Source organism: Heptranchias perlo, chromosome 33 (assembly GCF_035084215.1).
Source record: "Heptranchias perlo isolate sHepPer1 chromosome 33, sHepPer1.hap1, whole genome shotgun sequence".
NCBI lineage: Eukaryota > Metazoa > Chordata > Chondrichthyes > Hexanchiformes > Hexanchidae > Heptranchias > Heptranchias perlo.
The window spans coordinates 16,284,000-16,302,972 of record NC_090357.1 but is presented as its reverse complement, the minus strand read 5'-3'; the positions used below and the strand labels follow the sequence as shown (position 1 = coordinate 16,302,972).

Genomic DNA, 18,973 nt, shown 5'->3' with positions numbered 1-18,973 from the left:
GCAGCCAATTCGCACACAGCAAGCTCCCACAAACAGCAATTAAATAAATGACAAGATAATCTGTTCTAGATGTTGATTGAGGGATAAATATTGGCCAGGTCACTGGGAGAACTCCCCTGCTCTTCTTTGAATAGTGCCATGGAATCTTTTACGTCCACCTGAGAAGGCAGTTGGGGTCTTGGTTTAACGTCTGATCTGAAAGACTGTGCAGCGCTCCCTCAGTACTGGATTATGTACTCAAGTCTCTGGAATGGGGCTTGAACCCACAACTTTCTGACTCAGTGGTGAGAATGCTACCACTGAGCCAAGGCTGTCATCATGCAGCAACTACACACAAAAGGATAGTAATGAGCCAGGTCCTGCTTCTGGGCCCAGAATTGGTGCTGCAGCACGCGCCTCAAGAGAGAGGCCCAAGGACGGCCCGAGATTGTACGTCAGGCCTTGTCTACATATTCGGGGCGAGCTGCAGGTGCCTGTTGCTCCTCCACTAACATCTCGCCCAATGGGAAAAATGAATTTCGGGCTCTGGACAGCGCCAGGGCTGTGGAGTTTGGGGAAACCCCTGCTCCTCCTGGTTCCATAGAAAACATATTTTCTTCTAAAAAAGCACCTAACACTTATGTTGTGTTAGATGCCACAGAGGCCGCTGTAGACTCCTGAGTGGGGCAGGACTGATGCCTGCCCCGCTCAACGTGGACTAATTTCTGAAAGGGGTTCTTTAACAGGCATTAGGCCCCTAATTTATGTATTCATGGGGCCTAACTCCTGTTTTAGGCTCCCCTGGGGGTGCCTAAAAATAGTCTCTACGAATTTGGCAGTGGGACCAATGCCTGTGCAGATTGGGTGAGGCCATCCCACTGTTAAATTGGTATGCTTTACATCTGTTTTACTCCCGAGAAATGGGTGCAATGCGTACCAATTTCTACCCCAAAGTGTTCAGCTGTCATTATCTGCCAAAACTTCCACCACTATCAAAATTACACAGACTAAAAGTGGAACAAAACTGCTGCACAATGTCACAATGTACACTATTAAAATAAATGGATAAACGGAAATGATTTCAAGGCAGTACCCTCATCACAGAGTTCATATTATTGTTGAAAGCAATTCAACCTTCCCACTTGTGGTAACACTGATAACCTTGATGGAATTGCTGTCCTGTGATTATTCCTGAGTATCCATTACTCCGAGTGTAAATGTGCCACTAATGTTGCATTATTTCGGTGAACAGAATGTAATTTGCAGCCTCAGACAATCTAGTAAAAAAACATCCAGTAGGTTACTCTAAGTAGCTCTTAAAGGAATATTTGAACTCGAAGCATCTCAATGAAGGGGCAATCGTTATTTGTATTTTTGTCTTCTGGTTAAATATTTTCTATTAGGTGTTTCAGTTTGTTGTAGTTATTGTTACATACCAGTGTCAAACATCAGATTCTTCTTGGTTAGATCTTCCTTATGATTATTTATTGTCTAACGAAAATTGTTGAGGTACATATTGGATTAAAAAAAGTGAGGATTCGTTATTTGTTTGTGAAGTCTTAGTTATCCATTCTCTCATGCTTAGATAATATTACAGTTCCTAACCCCTGGAAGATATTTTTCATGCCCCACTTTTAAACTGGTCCTTGGAGGTGGCTGATGGGGTAAATGCCCAATGACAGCCAGTGTAACATTGGACAGCTGGATGCACTTCTGTCCTGCAGAGGCTGATTTACTGCTAGACAATACCAAAATAACAAAAATATTTTACCCCAGTAAATTTACAAAGCCTTTTCCCTTGCTGTCAACCTTGTCCACAGCTAACCCTTTCAAAGCAGAAATGATTTATTTTGCTGGTTGCTATGTATACAGTTCGCTGGAAAGGTGGAGGCAGTCTTGTGGAAGTAAACTACCAAGAGTAGTAATTGATATGCAAACTCTTACCACAGATCTGTGATCATAATTATTGGCACAACAGTTCACATCTTCAGAAACTCATACCCTGGTATCCAACATATTTAAGAACAGAAAACCATTTCTTGTTCTTAACATATATATTTAGGATTTTTTGTAAGATTTTAGCAGCCTTAAGACTAGTAAACCACCCACAGAATTTCATTAAACTACGGCAAAGGGTATAAGCAGGATACAGGTAGAGGCTCAGGACTGTATTGAATACCTACAGATCTATATGAACTGCAGACCTCTGTAGTTCTCTGCAGCATTGGACTCGGTGATGGATATAGGTACTGAGATCATTTCCTGGTGAAAGGACTGGTAGATATTGTTACATGGTGGAATTATACAGAAAATCTAGTGTCTCATTTAACAGGATCAGTTGTATGACTATTTGGTCTCAAGTCTAACTAGGTATAAAGTGCATTTCATTACTGCTGATCTATAAATATTCCAAATCCAAATCAATTTCAAATCCTACCCTGTAAAGAAAGGGTCACTGTAGAAGGATCAATGATGGGATCAATACAAACCAATTTATGTCTATACAGGGCAAGTACTTTAGCTTTTATAACAAGACCAATTCTGGTCATGTTTCCCTTTTAATATATTTTCTATAGAACTCTGGAAATGTCTCCATCAAGTGGTTTCCTGTACGACTAATCCACATTAATGGAAAGACTCTGTAACATTGGGCTCAATTTTAAAACGGAGCTGGGACGGGGGCGGAGGGGTCAATTTGAGGTCGGGAAACCCATTAGTACGGGCTTCCTGGACGTCCTTACGATTCTGACGTAAGGACGTCTTTTATTTTTTTTTTGTCGGTTTCCTGTCTGACTGATTGGCTGATTGACAGGCTGGTCTCAGTCGGATAGGAAACCAGTCAGGGAGAGCTCGTCTTCAGGTAAGTCTGCAGGTAAGTCTTTGTTTGTATGGATGGGGGGGGGTGGGACCACGGGTCGGCACGGGGCACAGGTGGGTACGGGAGTCGCGGGTAATGGGGGATGAGATCAGGGGTCAGTCATGGGGGGGGGGGCAGGATCGGGGGTCTGCGATCGTTGAGGGGGAGGGTCGGGCTTACGGGTCCTCGATCGGGGGTGTCGCAGCAGGTAGGCTTGTTGGGCCTGGGGGAAGCACTCCTGCTCCTCCGAACCCACAAACTGTGCCTTTCTAGGCATTTACCTGCAGTCTCGGGCTTTCTCGCCTCCTTTCACGAGGCGTAAAATAGAAGGCTGGGGAATCCCAGCCCCCCGGGGTTGAAATCAGGAATTAGTGAAAAATGGAGGCCTGAAGCCTCCTTGAAAGGTTTTAAGACCCGACCGGCCTCCAGGGAGTGGTTGGCCGCCCGCCCCTCATCCCTTCCCGTGAAAACTGGAAATGGGTGGGTTGGAGGCGGGTCTGAAATGGTGGCAATTTTCAATGCCCCCCCGCCCCCAACTCACCGATTTTTTACTTTTAAAATCGAGCCCATTATCTCCAGGCTCATGTTACGTGCTCATGGATCCTGTCTTTCTCCTGCTCGCCTTATGTTACTGTACCATCGCTATAGCAGGGACCTTAAAGAACTAGCGAATGTGCAGTCATTTGGATGAGACGTTAAACCAGAGAAACATCTGCCCTCTCACAGACGTAAAAGATCCCATGGCATTATTTCAAAGGAGAGCAGGGGGGTTCTCCCTGATGTCCTGGCCAATATTTATCTCTCAACCAACATCACTAAAACAGATTATCTGGTCATTATCACATTGCTGTTTGTGGGAGCTTGCTGTGCGCAAATTGGCTGCCGCGTTTACTACATTACAACAGTGAATACACTTCAAAAGAAATTCACTGGCTGTAAAGCACTTTGGAACGTCCTGAGGTTGTGAAAGGTGCTGTTTAAATAGATGTTTTCTTTTTCCTTTTTTATATCACTGAGATAGTCTATGTACCATGAAGCATTCATTTAACCACACAGTACAGGATCTACTGAATGTGCACTAATTAACCACTTGAACAGACTGAATATATGTCTCCCGATTAACGCTGAGTGTATGGACTAGGTAGGAGTAATAAAATCATGAACCCATTTTTCATAAATGGGTTTGTAATTTTGCTACACCTCGTGTACAGAGGAAATCGGTGACCTATGTTTCTGTTTCTACCCCAATTGATCAATTAGTTCTGTAATCTTTATTCACTAACGTTTACTTTATTTGTGTCAACTGTCCAAGGGAATCTTAAAGTTTGTTTGGTCAAGTACGAGGAAGTATGATAAAGTGAGCTTTGAAGTAATTTTGTCTAATTCATACATGTATAGAAGTTTGTCAATAAATATAGTTGTCAGCTACCAGTCAGTGTAAGCAGCTGTAACCAGTGTTCAAAGGCAAGACTAAACTGCAATATGTATGCAATCTCTGAAGAGAGATGATCGAGACTTTCTGCAGTGCTTGATGCTGATTGTGAAGTAGGAAAATTTCCTCAGGCAAACCAGCCAGGGGCAGCAGCTTTCATTGAGGCAGAATATTACTATGACATGTACCAAGAGAGATGTCACAATATAATATTAATGACTGGTACAACAATTGTTTAAAAGGTATCATGACATATGAATGATTCTACTGCTGTCAAATACCATTATCCCTTACAGTGCTGAAGCTCCAGGGAATTCTGTGCTCTGAGGTCCAGACATTATTTTTTAAGTTTCAGCTCACACGGTGCAACACCGAAACTCCCCTAATGTATACATCAATACTACTCAGATGTCAGGATCACTCTAATTAAAGTATTATTAAAGCTATAGTACTGAAATAAATAATTTCAAACAAAACATTTTCCTCTGTGTTTTGTCTCTTTTCTCCACTATTCCCTGAGCCTTTCCTCTATTTTCACTCTTTTAGCTTTCAAGTTATGTTATTTTGTTTTTCTTTAATTATACTTTAAATATGCCTCCAAGGACCAGAACGCCATTCCTGAGCTGGGGTCCACATCATTAAAGTTTGGTCCTTGGTTAGGTGAATACTGCCTCCAAAGGCCAGGACAACAAAGACAGGCTTGGCTACCTTACCGATGACAAGTGTTTCAGAGTAACATTGGGTGCTTTGACCAGTGAGCTATCTTGCTATCAGTATCCTTGAAGTTAATTCACCCAGTCTTTTCTAAAATTTGATTCTCCAGTTAAAGCTTGAGTTATTCTGTCATGATTATTAAGGTCTACAATTATCCATATCATTTTATTTTGCCTAGAGGGTTGCCTACCTCAAATACATTCTTTTCCATTCAAAAGCAATGGAAATGATACTGTGCATGCTTGGGAGATACATTATTTTGTCCCTTAAATAAGAGTTTTGATAACATTACTGAAGATCTTTTCACTGTTGTCGCTGCTGAGTTTCATGCAGGAATGGGTATATATAAAAAAAATACTACATCATTGACTTGTGTCATGCTTCAGCCTACTGATGCGAATTCAGGCAGCAATCATCATGAGGGAGCCAGTACTGGGCAAGCTTGGCTTTTCTAAGGGATTTGTATATAAAGCTGAAGAGTAAAACCAGTTCAAAAGAATCGCCAGCACATTTATCGGTCAAGTATGCAGTTTACAAGGAACCGAAGGTCCTGAAAAGCTTGAGCATATTGGGAATTGAAGAACCTGAATGGGTAATTCCAAAAGAAAACAGCTGGTGTGCAAGTCCACCTTGGTGAACCTACCCAAGGTATTGCAACTGATGATTGATCATTCATTATCTCGAATTGAATTTTTTTGAGTCTAGAATTTGTACAACATAACAAACACTGGATTTTAAAAATACCATTGTACTCCACAAAGAAAGTGACGATATCTAACTGCTTTCATTATTCACAAAGGCTTGTTTCATTTCTGCCATGTATCCAAGATCTTAGTTCAGCACTAATAAACTGATAATATTACAACATTCACAGGGCAAACAGTGTTAACTGGACAGTATGGCCAAACACACAGTTGAAAAAAAGTAAAAACTGAGTTCACAATACTTCACATTCGTGAGATTGGGTTTAAATTTAGCATTAACAAATATCATTTTAGAATATGATTCCTTGGCTATCTGGTTGATCCAACTCCTATTATTCTGGTTGTTCATATATCACCAATTATATTAACAATCTACACTCTTTCCTGGGACTTGCTGCACTGCCATGTGAGTTTTACCAAATTACTTTAGTTAAATCTTTGCGACATCTTATGTACGACATGAAGCATGTCAGTGGACAACTGGTGCTGCTTGAAAAAATGTTCATATTGTCAAGGAAATTATCTCAGAGGGTTCTGCTTCAAGTAATGTGCCCATGGTTCAGATTATGAGCTTGAGGCTGTACTTTGACTCAAGAGGAGGAATCTGAACCTGCAACTGTCCTTAGTTACTGATTGATTCAGTTAAGACATATTCCACAGTATGAATAGAAATTTTTGCTTGTGTGTTGGCTGTAGCAAAATGATATTCATAGCCATGAAGCAGGAAATTAACCTTATTATGAAACCTTGGCAAAACCAAACATAACAAATGGGAACCATAGTTTTGGAATATTGCCTCATTTCCTGGACACCAGCAATGATGTTTAATATTGAACTGGATGACATGATGTTTGGTGATGGTTCTCCTTTAAGGAAAAATGAGAGAGTGCCTGTTTTCTCCATCATTAATGGACGACAAACAAAATTATGAGAATCATGAGAATCAATGTAATTTTGCTGGCAGGTCATTAATTATGGAGAAAGCCAGCATTCTCCAATCTTTCATTAAATGATAAATTTCACCACTTGCTCATGCAAATCATCTCTTTAGTTCAGAAATGAAATACAAAAAGGAAGACACAGAGAGACTTATCATGATTGCTAATGGCTTTGATGCTGCTTCAGAAGAGGGATTTCAAAGTGCTAGTTCTCCTTGTGTGTGTAGTTTAAGGACTGTCTGAGGTGATTATGATGACTGTGGAATTAAGATCGATTATATGTGCATCTCAATTCAGAGGTATTTCCAAGTACCATTTGAATGGTACATGAGAAACAAACAAAATGTGGTAATATCAGTTATATGATCATTTTGCAGTCCCAATTAGCTTGCTAGGTGGAGTGCCAGGCAACCATGTGGGGAGTTTAAAGTGCATGTTTTACTGGTATTGTTGATTGGAACCTTTGCTTTATTTCACTGTATATACACAGTGAGGTGTACACATTCCTCTGTGCATTTATGTGTGCATATCTGTGAGTGTATGCTAGATTTTGGTTATAGTTGTGCAGTGTTGCACAGGAATAAGCTCAAGATATCAGCTTCTTTAAAAAAATATGATATTGTATTGTTCACAGTGAAGGATATTATAATTGATTGGAGATTACAGAATACAGAATAGACACAGAAGCACTCCTAAAATGGTGGAAAGTAAAATCTAGGGAGACCACTCAGGACACCAAGTTAAAGAATCTTACAACACCAGGTTATAGTCCAACTGTTTTATTTGAAAATCACAAGCTTTCGGAGGCTTTCTCCTTCGTCAGGTGAGTGTGGGAAGGAGAAAGGTGACGAAGGAGAAAGCCTCCGAAAGCTTGTGATTTTCAAATAAAACAGTTGGACTATAACCTGGTGTTGTAAGATTCCTTACATTTGTCAACCCCAGTCCATCACCGGCATCTCCACATCATGACACCAAGTTAGTGAGCATTTAAGTATGGAGGAAGCAATAAAAAATCAGATGCTTAAAGGCACATTGACACAGGAATACATTAGTACGTAGAGAGTTAAAGGTCTTAAATGTATACATACACTTCAGATTTAGAAATAGTGGGGTCAATAATGCAATGCTCACCTCAATAGTGCTGATGTGTATTGGATGTATGCAACTTGTATTATTAGGCAGAGGCCATTGCTCAAAGCATGCCTTACTGCAGTGGGGAAGCACCTGTGATGCTGAGGGCCTGCACATTGGACATGCGCTAAGCTCATTAAGGTCCTCAAAAATTAAGTTAATAAGGTGATGCCCCCATAATACAGACTCAGCACCTAAAGAACATTGCAGTCACTCAATGTCCATATAAAATGGGTGCTGGTTAACAGGCCCTGAAGTCAGTGGCGGTCAAGTTGATCAATGCCTTGGATTTTCATTGCACCATGTCATTCCAAGCAATAGCAAGAGATATAGCTCGAATCTCCCAACCTGCAGTGCACAGCTGCATCATGCAAGTGACACATGAATCATTTTTCTAGGGCAGGGATTTCGTAACTTTTCCTATGAATGACTGCCAGGAAACCAAAGCTATCTACTGGAGCCCTGTCTGAGACACCCTTGGACAAGATCTGAAAAGAGATACAATGAGGCATACACACCTATCAAGGATCTTGATGGAACAGACCATTGGGATGCTGAAACAAAGGTTTAGATGTCTCAACCCATCAGAGGGAGTCTTACAGTACAGCCTGGCCAATGTATCCAACATTATTGTACTCAACTTCACTTCAAATGAGCATTGTCACAGATCCAGACAGCCCCAACCACTTCCCAGGTAAGGTATAGCACAGCTTATATGTAAAGTAAAGCTCCCTCTTCTCTTATCTCTCTGAAGAACAGGCAGTGCCACAACCAACGTGACATCTGTACATCCAATGGGGACAATTCTTGTGACCTCTTTGAGTGAGATTTAGTGATGGAGGACTCTGCGCTGGGAAGGGTGGGGAGGGGAACAGCCAGGGTTCCAGTTCCTGTTCACTCTCTAATGAAGGAAGTACATGCAGCTCTGGGGTGAAGACCACAGCTCAAGTTCAGCTGTGATGCCATCAACGAGCATGGATGCATTTAAGGGGAAGCTAGGTAACTACACGAGGGAGAAAGGGATAGAAAGTTATGCTGATCGGATTAGATGAAGAGGGGTAGGAAGAGGCTCGTGCAGAGCATAAACGCTGGCACTGACCAGTTGGGCCAAATGGCCCGTTTCTGTGCTGTAAATTCTATGTAATCTTAGAGAAGAAGAGCCAGCTTCAACCAGTGGCAGAGGAGGACACCAACCAGGAGACAGATGGAATATGTGTGGAAAAACAACAACTTGCATTTATATAGCGCCTTTAACGTAGTAAAATGCCCCAAGGTGCTTCACAGGAGCACTAACAAACATTATTTGACGCCAAGTCACATAAGGTGAGAGTAGGACAGGTGGTCATAGAGGTAGGTTTTAAGGAACGTTTTAAATGAGGAGAGGTAGAGAGGCAGAGAGGTTTAGGGAGAGAATTGCAGAGCTAAGGGCCTAGGCAGCTGAAGGCATGGCCGTCAATGATGGAGCGATGAAAATCGGGGATGCGCAAGAGATCAGAATTGGAGGAGAGCAGAGATCGTGGAAGGCTATAGGGCTGGAGGAGGTTACAGAGATAGGGAGGGGCGAGGCCATGGAGGGATTTGAAAACAAGGATGAGAATTTTAAAATTGAGGTGTTGCTGGACCGAGAGCCGACGTAGGTCAGCGAGCACAGGGGTGATGGGTGAACTGGGCTTGGTGTGAGTTCGGATACGGGCAGCAGAACCAACTGTTCACTCGCAAAGAATCTTATGGCAGACTGCAATAAACAACAACTTGAAGTGCCTGTATTATCCAATGCACAACATGTGTGACCAGCATCCTTCCAAAAAACAGTATCCCAACCACTGCCCTCAGTCTCATATCAAGACTGATGAATAACACCATGGACTTCTTTGCCCAGGAAATAGTTAAAGCAGACACCATTGTATCCTCTAAGGGAAAACTGGCTAAATATTTGAAGCAGAGGCAGATACAGGGCAATGGTAAGAGTGTGGGACAAGGGGACTAACTTTGGATTGCTCTACCAAAGAGCCGGCACACATGATGGGCCGAATGGCTCCCTTCTTTGCTGTAAACTTCTATGGTTTTATGTAAATGAGCAGATCTTGTGAGGTCTGCTGACAGAACTGCAGGCGCATGCAGTGGCTAAAGAACAACAGTCCCCTCACCATTGACTGCTCCAGGACGGTATTATCAGCCATAACATTACAAACAGCAAACAGCCTCATTATCATCCCCTAATGATCAATACACATTCTGAGCCATAAGAATCTGGTATAACAAATTTTTAAAACTATATTGTATACAAAACTCTCACATCTATGGAGAACAGTATTTGGTTAAGAAGCTTTCGACTAAGTGGTTTATGTTTTGGCTTCAAGAAAATCCATCTTAATTTAATTTTTATTTTTCAATCCCATCTAATAAAACGATTTAAAAAAAATCATATTCAGTTGGTTTTCGCAAACTGAAAAAGCATTATAATTTATGATGTGGTAAAATCTGTTTGTTCATGAAGAATAAATGGCTTGGTTTTTCCAATTCTTTCTGTTTCTTTTCCCCATTTATCTGAACAGCTTAGAGTTTCTCAGCATGCAATGTATCATGTTACAGTTAATGAGACGAGTGTTACCCTCTCAGAACATCAGTGTATATATTATCGCCTGACACTGTCAGCTCCTGTGCAATGACAAATCTTTAGTTTTTTTGTACATCTCTTACCTGCTGGAGGTGACTTCAAGCTTTCAGATCCCTACAGTGGCAGTAAGTGCCTTTACAAGGTCACCTGGCCAAACCAAACTCTCCTGCCTTTGACTTGTTCTAGCTTAGAGTTTGTGCTCTGCTGATTCTAGAATTACTCCACACTCCAAAGAGGATAGAAGGTGAACAGCTACCTGTTAATTATACATTACTATTTCAATGAACCGGTGAAGACATGTCCTACAATATAGCACTGGGAGTTTATGTTTTGGTGCTAAGAAATCTTTGCAGCATACCTAGATATAAATGCATGCCTGGATTTACTGGGAAAGCTGATGTGAATACTCTCTCAATGGTTCAGTGGGTAAAGCCCTTGATCAGTGTGGATATGAGCTATACACAGATGCTCGGATGCTGCAGGTTGTGCTGAGTTGGTTGATCTCAAGTGTCAGGGGTGTTACAATTTGCCTCGGGGGAAAAAATATCATCTGGGTTTCTGCTCCTGATCTGCATGCAAGGACTCGTTCTAGAAAGTTCGAACAATAGGTACGGGAAGTTATGGTACTCCCAATGGTCGAATAGTCTCCTGAACACATGAACAGTGGGCCTTTTCAGTGTCAGTGAAATGAAGTATGAATCAGGCCAGGAGAGAAATTAGACAGTGGGGCAGGAGAAAGCAAATTAAAAAGAGAAAAGTCAGTCAGAAAACCTAGATTGTAAATATATCATAGAAATGAATCACGTCACTTAAATCTTTTCATGTATTCCATTGGTGATCTTCTTGCATTCATAGATCTTGGATCAGAAAAAAGACTTGAAAAATCTAGTGCTTTATCATATCTCTCAGAATCATCTCAAAATGCCTCACATTCAATGAATTACTTTGAAGTACAGTGACTTAGGTGGGTGAAATTATAGTGCCTGTATTTTTTTGGTGTTTTCCCCAAAATGCAGGAATAATTCAGAGCAGTGAAAAAGTCCAATTGTGATTGGGAATGTTGTTTTGAAAGGAATGATTGAGGAAATACCAAACCTTGGAATTGACTGACAGCGAAGGGAGTGGGTGCAGTGGTGTAATATGTCAAGCAGACATCAAGATTAGTACATTAACACATGGAAGTTGTATCAATTTTGTTTTGAAATTCATGTGTCTTCACTGCTTGCAAAGACCACTTTGGCTCAAGCGTTAAGTCAACTGACAGAAGTGGGTATTTCATATTTGTGTAAGTACATATCTGCAGATCGTATATACACCTTTAGCACCTCAATATATTTAAAGGGGCATCATTTTCAGTGAAGTGTTCTTTGGTAAGCTTTTTAAGTGACATCTGTGTGCACATGACATGAATTAAATCATCCATCTCTTTAAAAAAGGCAAATTAAAAAAAAAGTAAAAAAATTACTGCCCCATCAGCCTACTCTCAATGTTCAGCAAAGTGATGGAAGGTGTCGTCAACAGTGCTATCAAGTGGCACTTACTCACCAATAACCTGCTCACCGATGCTCAGTTTGCGTTCTGCCAGGACCACTCAGCTCCAGACCTCATTACAGCCTTGGTCCAAACATGGACAAAAGAGCTGAATTCCAGAAGTGAGGTGAGAGTGACTGCCCTTGACATCAAGGCAGCATTTGACCGAGTGTGGCACCAAGGAGCCCTAGTAAAATTGAAGTCAATGGGATGATCTTATTGAATGGCGGAGCAGGCTCGAGGGGCCGATTGGCCTACTTCTGCTCCTAGTTCTTATGTTCTTATGGAATCAGGGGGAAAACTCTCCAGTGGCTGGAATCATACCTAGCACAAAGGAAGATGGTAGTGGTTGTTGGAGGCCAATCATCTCAGCCCCAGGACATTGCTGCAGGAGTTTCTCAGGGCAGTGTCCTAGGCCCAACCATCTTCAGCTGCTTCATCAATGACCTTCCCTCCATCATAAGGTCAGAAATGGGGATGTTCGCTGATGATTGCACAGTGTTCAGTTCCATTTGCAACCCCTCAGATAATGAAGCAGTCCGTGCCCGCATGCAGCAAGACCTGGACAACATCCAGGCTTGGGCTGATAAGTGGCAAGTAACATTCACGCCAGACAAGTGCCAGGCAATGACCATCTCCAACAAGAGAGAGTCTAACCACCTCCCCTTGACATTCAACGGCATAACCATCGCCGAATCCCCCACCATCAACATTCTGGGGGTCACCTTTGACCAGAAACTTAACTGGACCAGCCACATAAATACCGTGGCTACAAGAGCAGTTCAGAGGCTGGGTATTCTGCGGTGAGTGACTCACCTCCTGACTCCCCAAAGCCTTTCCATCATCTACAGGGCACAAGTCAGGAGTGTGATGGAATATTCTCCACTTGCCTGGATGAGTACAGCTCCAACAACACTCAAGAAGCTCGACACCATCCAGGACAAAGCAGCCCGCTTGATTGGCACCCCATCCACCACACTAAACATTCACTCCCTTCACCACCGGCGCTCTGTGGCTGCAGTGTGTACCATCCACAGGATGCACTGATGCAACTCGCCAAGGCTTCTTCGACAGCACCTCCCAAACCCGCGACCTCTACCACCTAGAAGGACAAAGGCAGCAGGCACATGGGAACAACATCACCTGCACGTTCCCCTCCAAGTCACACACCATCCCGACTTGGAAATATATCGCCGTTCCTTCATTGTCGCTGGGTCAAAATCCTGGAACTCCCTTCCTAACAGCTGTGGGAGAACCTTCACCACACGGACTGCAGCGGTTCAAGAAGGCGGCTCACCACCACCTTCTCAAGGGCAATTAGGGATGGGCAATAATTGCTGGCCTCGCCAGCAATGCCCACATCCCATAAACGAATAAAAAATATATAATTTCAAGTTATATAATTTCTACTGCCGTAGAAGCTTCCGTAGCAATTAACGGCAAGATGTGGCAACTCCAAAAACTTCACAGGGAGATGTACACGCTTCTTTAAATGTACTGTAGAAATCAAGAGACATGTTTACTCTGTATTGATGAGGTGCAGCAAAATCTGTGGATTGTTTTCCTTGAATCCTAGACAGAAGTGCAGCCAATTAGGCTTACTCACTCATTATATATTATCCGCAATAAACAGGGTATGTTGTCTGAGTTAACATTTCTGTTCTCTCTGGACTACATGGTTTAAAATGGGATTTATTTTTGTCAAATGGAAATTATTTTAAGATTGAATTGACATATTAAAGTCATCACTAGGAGGAGCTAGTCAGTTAATCACTAATAAGTTGGGGGTGTATTTTCTTGCACAACTCACTGTGGTGAGTAGTGTCCTCTTTTCTGAAGAAGTTTTATTTTTCACTTTAGACTTACATTGTTAGTTAAGGTGCTTGAAAGGATTTATTCAGCTTTATGTGTGAACTGAATATCCAACAGGTGAATTGATGAAGGAATACATTTAGTCCTTGCTAATTACACAATATTTGAGAGCTAAAATTGACAATTCTTTTATGCTTATTAAAGTGAACTCTTGGAGCACTGACTATCTGACTGGTTTGCAGCCCACTTCCAGGTTGCATAAGTTGAGTCAACCCTCAAGCAATGAATTGCCCCCTGCCTTCTCTTCTAAGTGACAATTTAATATTATTTGAATTCTCAGATTTCAACTCATTAAAAGTGAGGTAGAACTCACTTTTCTCTTCAGACCCTTCAGAACTAAATGAATCCTCTATCTCTCTTCCCTTGAGTAGAATAAAACTCGAGAGGTGAAGGACAGTGTCAGACTAATACCCCGAGTCACCTGGCTCCTAATGCATATAAAGTATTACTGCAAGCCCTATAATTGCTTTATCTCAAGTGTTTTCTGCAATAGCACAACCTCTGGTTAAATTTTTAAAAAAATCTTAATTCTGAGGTTTGAAATTCTGTTATGTGGGGCCCGGAGACTTAGTTAATGATGACTTTGGAATCTGCATTTAGAATTTGTCTTGACGTAAACATCTGCACGATAGCAGGCCGGATTTTTCTGTGAGCGGCGAACAATTGGCACCCACTGTTTGTTAGACTTGTACTTGCCCACAGACTTTTCCTGGGCTTTTGCATGTCAAGTTCCTCTCATGGGGCCCTCAATCCTCTGGGACCTGTGTGAATGGGGCAAGCAGCTGTGTATCCTCTTAACCAATCAGATTGAAGCATGTTAATGAGCAGCGCAGAGTCAGAACCATGATGTGGAGATGCCGGTGATGGACTGGGGTTGACAATTGTAAACAATTTTACAACACCAAGTTATAGTCCAGCAATTTTATTTTAAATTCACAAGCTTTCGGAGATTTTCTCCTTCCTCAGGCAAATGTTTCAGGATCTCCTTGAAGCCTACGCATTTATACATATTGAACAATACATGGTGTTTACAGACTGCCCCTGCAACTGCCCGTTGCAGGGGCAGTCTGTAAACACCATGTATTGTTCAATATGTATAAATGCGTAGGCTTCAAGGAGATCCTGAAACATTTGCCTGAGGAAGGAGAAAATCTCCGAAAGCTTGTGAGTCAGAACCAGGAAGTGTAAGTTACAATAGTGAATTCAATGTCAAATCAGGTATAGTAAATGAAATAAAGAACAGGTAAGAAATCTTGAATTAGGAGACAGAAAGAAAAAGTAAAAGAATATAATTTTAAAACTCCAACAACATTTAAAGCTGAAGGAATGAGACTGCACACTTGTAAAAGTTAATGTTCAGTGCCAGATAGATTGTTTGGCAGTAATTAAGACTTACCACGCCGTTAAAAGTGGGCTTAGACTTAAAATGACTTGAAGTACCTTTTTTTGGCGAGGTTAATTCATATCCATCAGGTCAGGGCAGGAACTTCACGCCGTTCTATTCATTTGAATGGAGAGCCAGCCGGAGAGACATCGTTCTCACAGAGTTTACGGAGGAGCAGGGCATCTGGTACAGCAACTTCCGATTTCTGCGTTTGACTGAGCATGTGCGGTCGCCAGAAGTTGCTGTACCAGATGCACAGAAATAACAGTGAGCACTGTTAGTCTTGCCGTTATTTTCACAGAAAAATCCGGCCTATTGTTGCACTGATATAGGACATTGGAGCCACAATGCACTGTACAATAGAGTGTCAGGCTGTTGGATTACCCCCATTATTCACCATATGGTGAATTCCCAATCTCAGCTCATGGGAGACATGAGCTTTTCTACAGCTAAAATCCAATGTTGTTTAGGCAAAAAAAAAAGTGAGGGGAAGGAATTGACTATGATTGATCTGTATGAAAATAGCAAAAGAAGATCCTGTTCTGAAACAGATACACTAAAAGGGATCCACTGTTTCTGATGAAATGAAACAGCCCTTTTAATGAAGGTGACTGAAATTAAAACAGCAAGAAGTAATTAGAGGCCAGGAAGGAAATGGACAGTAAGTATATTTCAGTGATGGTGCTTACTTGTAGTTATCTCCTTTAACACATAAAATACAAGTGACCATGAGTCACATTCTTTTCGATGCCTTACCGTGTATTTCCGATTGTTCTCAAGGAGTACGTCCTCGCGCAGCCAACTAACGACAGGTTTTGGGTTTCCAAACGCTGTACATGTGAGGGTGATGCTGCTTCCTTCCTTGGCTTCCACATAGGGTGGAGGAGTTTCCGTAAATGTAGGGGGAGCTGAAGAGAAAAACAAAGAAATCCGTTTAAATTACTCTTAACATCAAGGCCTAGCACCTCTGAATATTTACAAATACCAGTTTGCAATTTTTCACTGATTATATCAGCTTATGTATAGGAGTCCAGAGAGTGATCACGGTTGCTTTGATAATATCAGTTTAATTTCTACTCTAGTACAACTCATTACTAATGGGAGGCATGAATAAGGCCAGGAGCTTTCCTACATCTTAAATATAATATAGTTTAGCCAAAAAAGAGGAAAGAACAGACTATGATTGATCTGTATGAGAATAGCAAAGGGAATGATTGTGTAGAGTAAGTAACGGTAATGGTAGGGACTGTAACTTGAGATGAATTTCACACAGTTTATTTAATTAAAAGGTTTTACAAATATTTCCAGTTATGGGGCTCCTTGGTGCAGTGTGGAGTCAATCATTTCAGCTGCTGAACAGTAGAGCAGATGCACTGGGGTGATCTATATCATACAGATGCCCTTGGAGCATATTTGCTTGTGAATGTTGATGTATGCTTGATTTGTCTCTTATGTATGCCACTCGATATCAAGAAAAAAGTTATACTATCACCCATCACTTGCAAAATGCAGTGAACAGAATCTGAATAAAAGTTCCAGTATATACTGCACTATGCAATGAATTCATAGCTGTAATCTAAGACCATGGTTGAGATAAATATTCTCATGGTGTATAACCTTCTCTCAACCCCCTTGATTAGATGATGCCTCTACAACACTCACTTTCATTATTCTACTTAGAGACTGTATACATGAGATGGGATGGTTGGAGAATCTGGTTTAGCACAATTTATTTCATCAAAGCCTTTCTTATTGCAAGTTAAGGGTTGTAAATAAATGCTACATCCCACAAAATATGTAAGAAATACTGTATTGGAAATTTCAGTATGTAATCTATAATTAATTAGATGAATCTTTGCCTCTTTTCCTAATATGAACACTGGTAAGTTGGATTCAGCTCTAACATTCATGTCTAGGATTTTATAAATACGGTGCCTTAATTACTTCACCTTGGGACTATCCCACACACTCCAGTCCAAATGATATTGATTGTTAACCAAGCAAATCAATCAACAGCAGGGTCACAGCGTAGCTCTGAGTGAAATGCAACTTCATTCTTGTCAGAGGCGTCAAAGACTGAGGTGGACACAGAGATTTATTACAAACACTACTTTACTAAACTGGAATTGCAAGGATATGGTCAATGCCATCAGAGGTTAAGTAAAGTTAACTTGATTATAGTAAAGGTAAGTTGATTCTTAATGGAACTTGACAGAATATAATTCATCATAAGTGCAACAATAACTCAATTGTAGCATCATCATCTCTCAGCAACAGCTGGGTTTTTCACAGTAACGCTAATAACAGAATTACATTTGGTGAACTAAGATTAGAGTCCTGGTGAGTTTAAGTTCAAAATCTTGATTCAGTGCATCACACCAGGTGATGTAAGTATAAAATAATACAACTGCTTCTTAAGTATTTGCCTGCTATCGTGCTGGATAGTGCTGCACTCTACACAGATGTTTTGGGTGAGCTCTAAGCCGTGTCTGCAGTGAGTCCTCGCCATCTTCTTTCTTCAGCCGCCCTCTTTATTCCTACTTTCATGAACCCGGCATGCACTGTACCTCTCCCTGTTGATTGCTATATTACACTTTCCTTAGAGTTTAAAAAGTTGTGCTATTAATACTTTAAATTCTTAAACTCACTCTCAGCTTCATGAAATCTCTTCTGAGAGACTTGGCCTAATCTTCTCTGTCCTTTGGCCACTAGGTGAGCAGCATCTGACCTTAAGTACCTTAAACTATAATATAGAGAATTCCACTTCAATTGGTCTAACCAATCAAAAACCAGATATCTCTTTCCAAAGTGTCACTCAAGTACACAGACACGTCTTAGAAAGGCATAACTGTCAATCTATAGGAGCTTCAGCAGGATAGCATGTTATCAGTAAGGCTCATTGTGCAATGCTCTCAGCCATAAGACTGTCTGGTTGCCTGATCTTATCTGAGGCCATTTGACCCAGTGACAAGATCCTTCTTTGTTTAGTCGATATTAACTGCTTCTATATGTAATAAAGTGTCGTTTTGTCTGAAAACTAAAATCATGCAAGGGATTTGGTTGGAACACAGTTCTTTTACAGACTTTAGTTCTTCAGCAAATATAATAATCACCATAGTACTATCCATATTATTTCTATTTACATAGTTTAATTCAGCTATATTTTGTCAAATTTATTTTTGTCCTTATCGCATCTCTTGGAGACATTTGAAAGCATTGCACGCAACAATTACTTTTGGATTGTAATGGCGCAATTATATAAATAAATGTGGCAGCCACTTTGCACACAGCAATAGCCCATCAAACAGCAATGAGAGAAGGTCACCACCTACAAATTCAGCAAAACTTTTCTTCTTTGGATTCCTGACAACCAGCTGGGTATTTACAGCATTTTCTGTTTATGTGTTAAATTTCCAGCATTTTTAATTTGTCATTTTATATATAAAATTCTAGGCACTTATTTTGCACTTGAGATTCTAATTAATCTGAAATCTGTTCCATCGTTTGAGACATCATTCCACCAATTATCTGTGGATATATCTCTTGGGTTTTCCCAATCTATATTACTAGTCTTGTAACCACTGGAAAGCCCAAACCAATCTCTTTAGTTCTGAAATGGTCTACCTTTAAATGCAAAAATTACTTGGGACTTGAAATTACAGTGATATTAGTCAGCATACACTTAATGCATTCAAATGTAATACTTTCATCAGCTAACTAAATGGGGGCATCAACACATTTAAAATAAATGGGTTAATCATTCTTTTAATAATGGCAAAGGAATTTCATGTGAACCTTCAAGTGTTTGCATATTA

At 40.9% G+C, this 18,973-nt stretch overlaps 1 protein-coding gene across 1 annotated transcript in view; it reads right to left on the bottom strand.

Moving 5' to 3' along the window:
* igsf9bb (immunoglobulin superfamily, member 9Bb) overlaps nucleotides 1-18,973 on the bottom strand; it is a 499,264-nt gene that overhangs the window by 178,822 nt on the left and 301,469 nt on the right. The window contains exon 4 of the mRNA XM_067971024.1: nucleotides 15,915-16,066. Coding sequence (XP_067827125.1) covers nucleotides 15,915-16,066 — 152 coding nt within the window. The remainder of the gene's footprint in view (nucleotides 1-15,914; nucleotides 16,067-18,973) is intronic.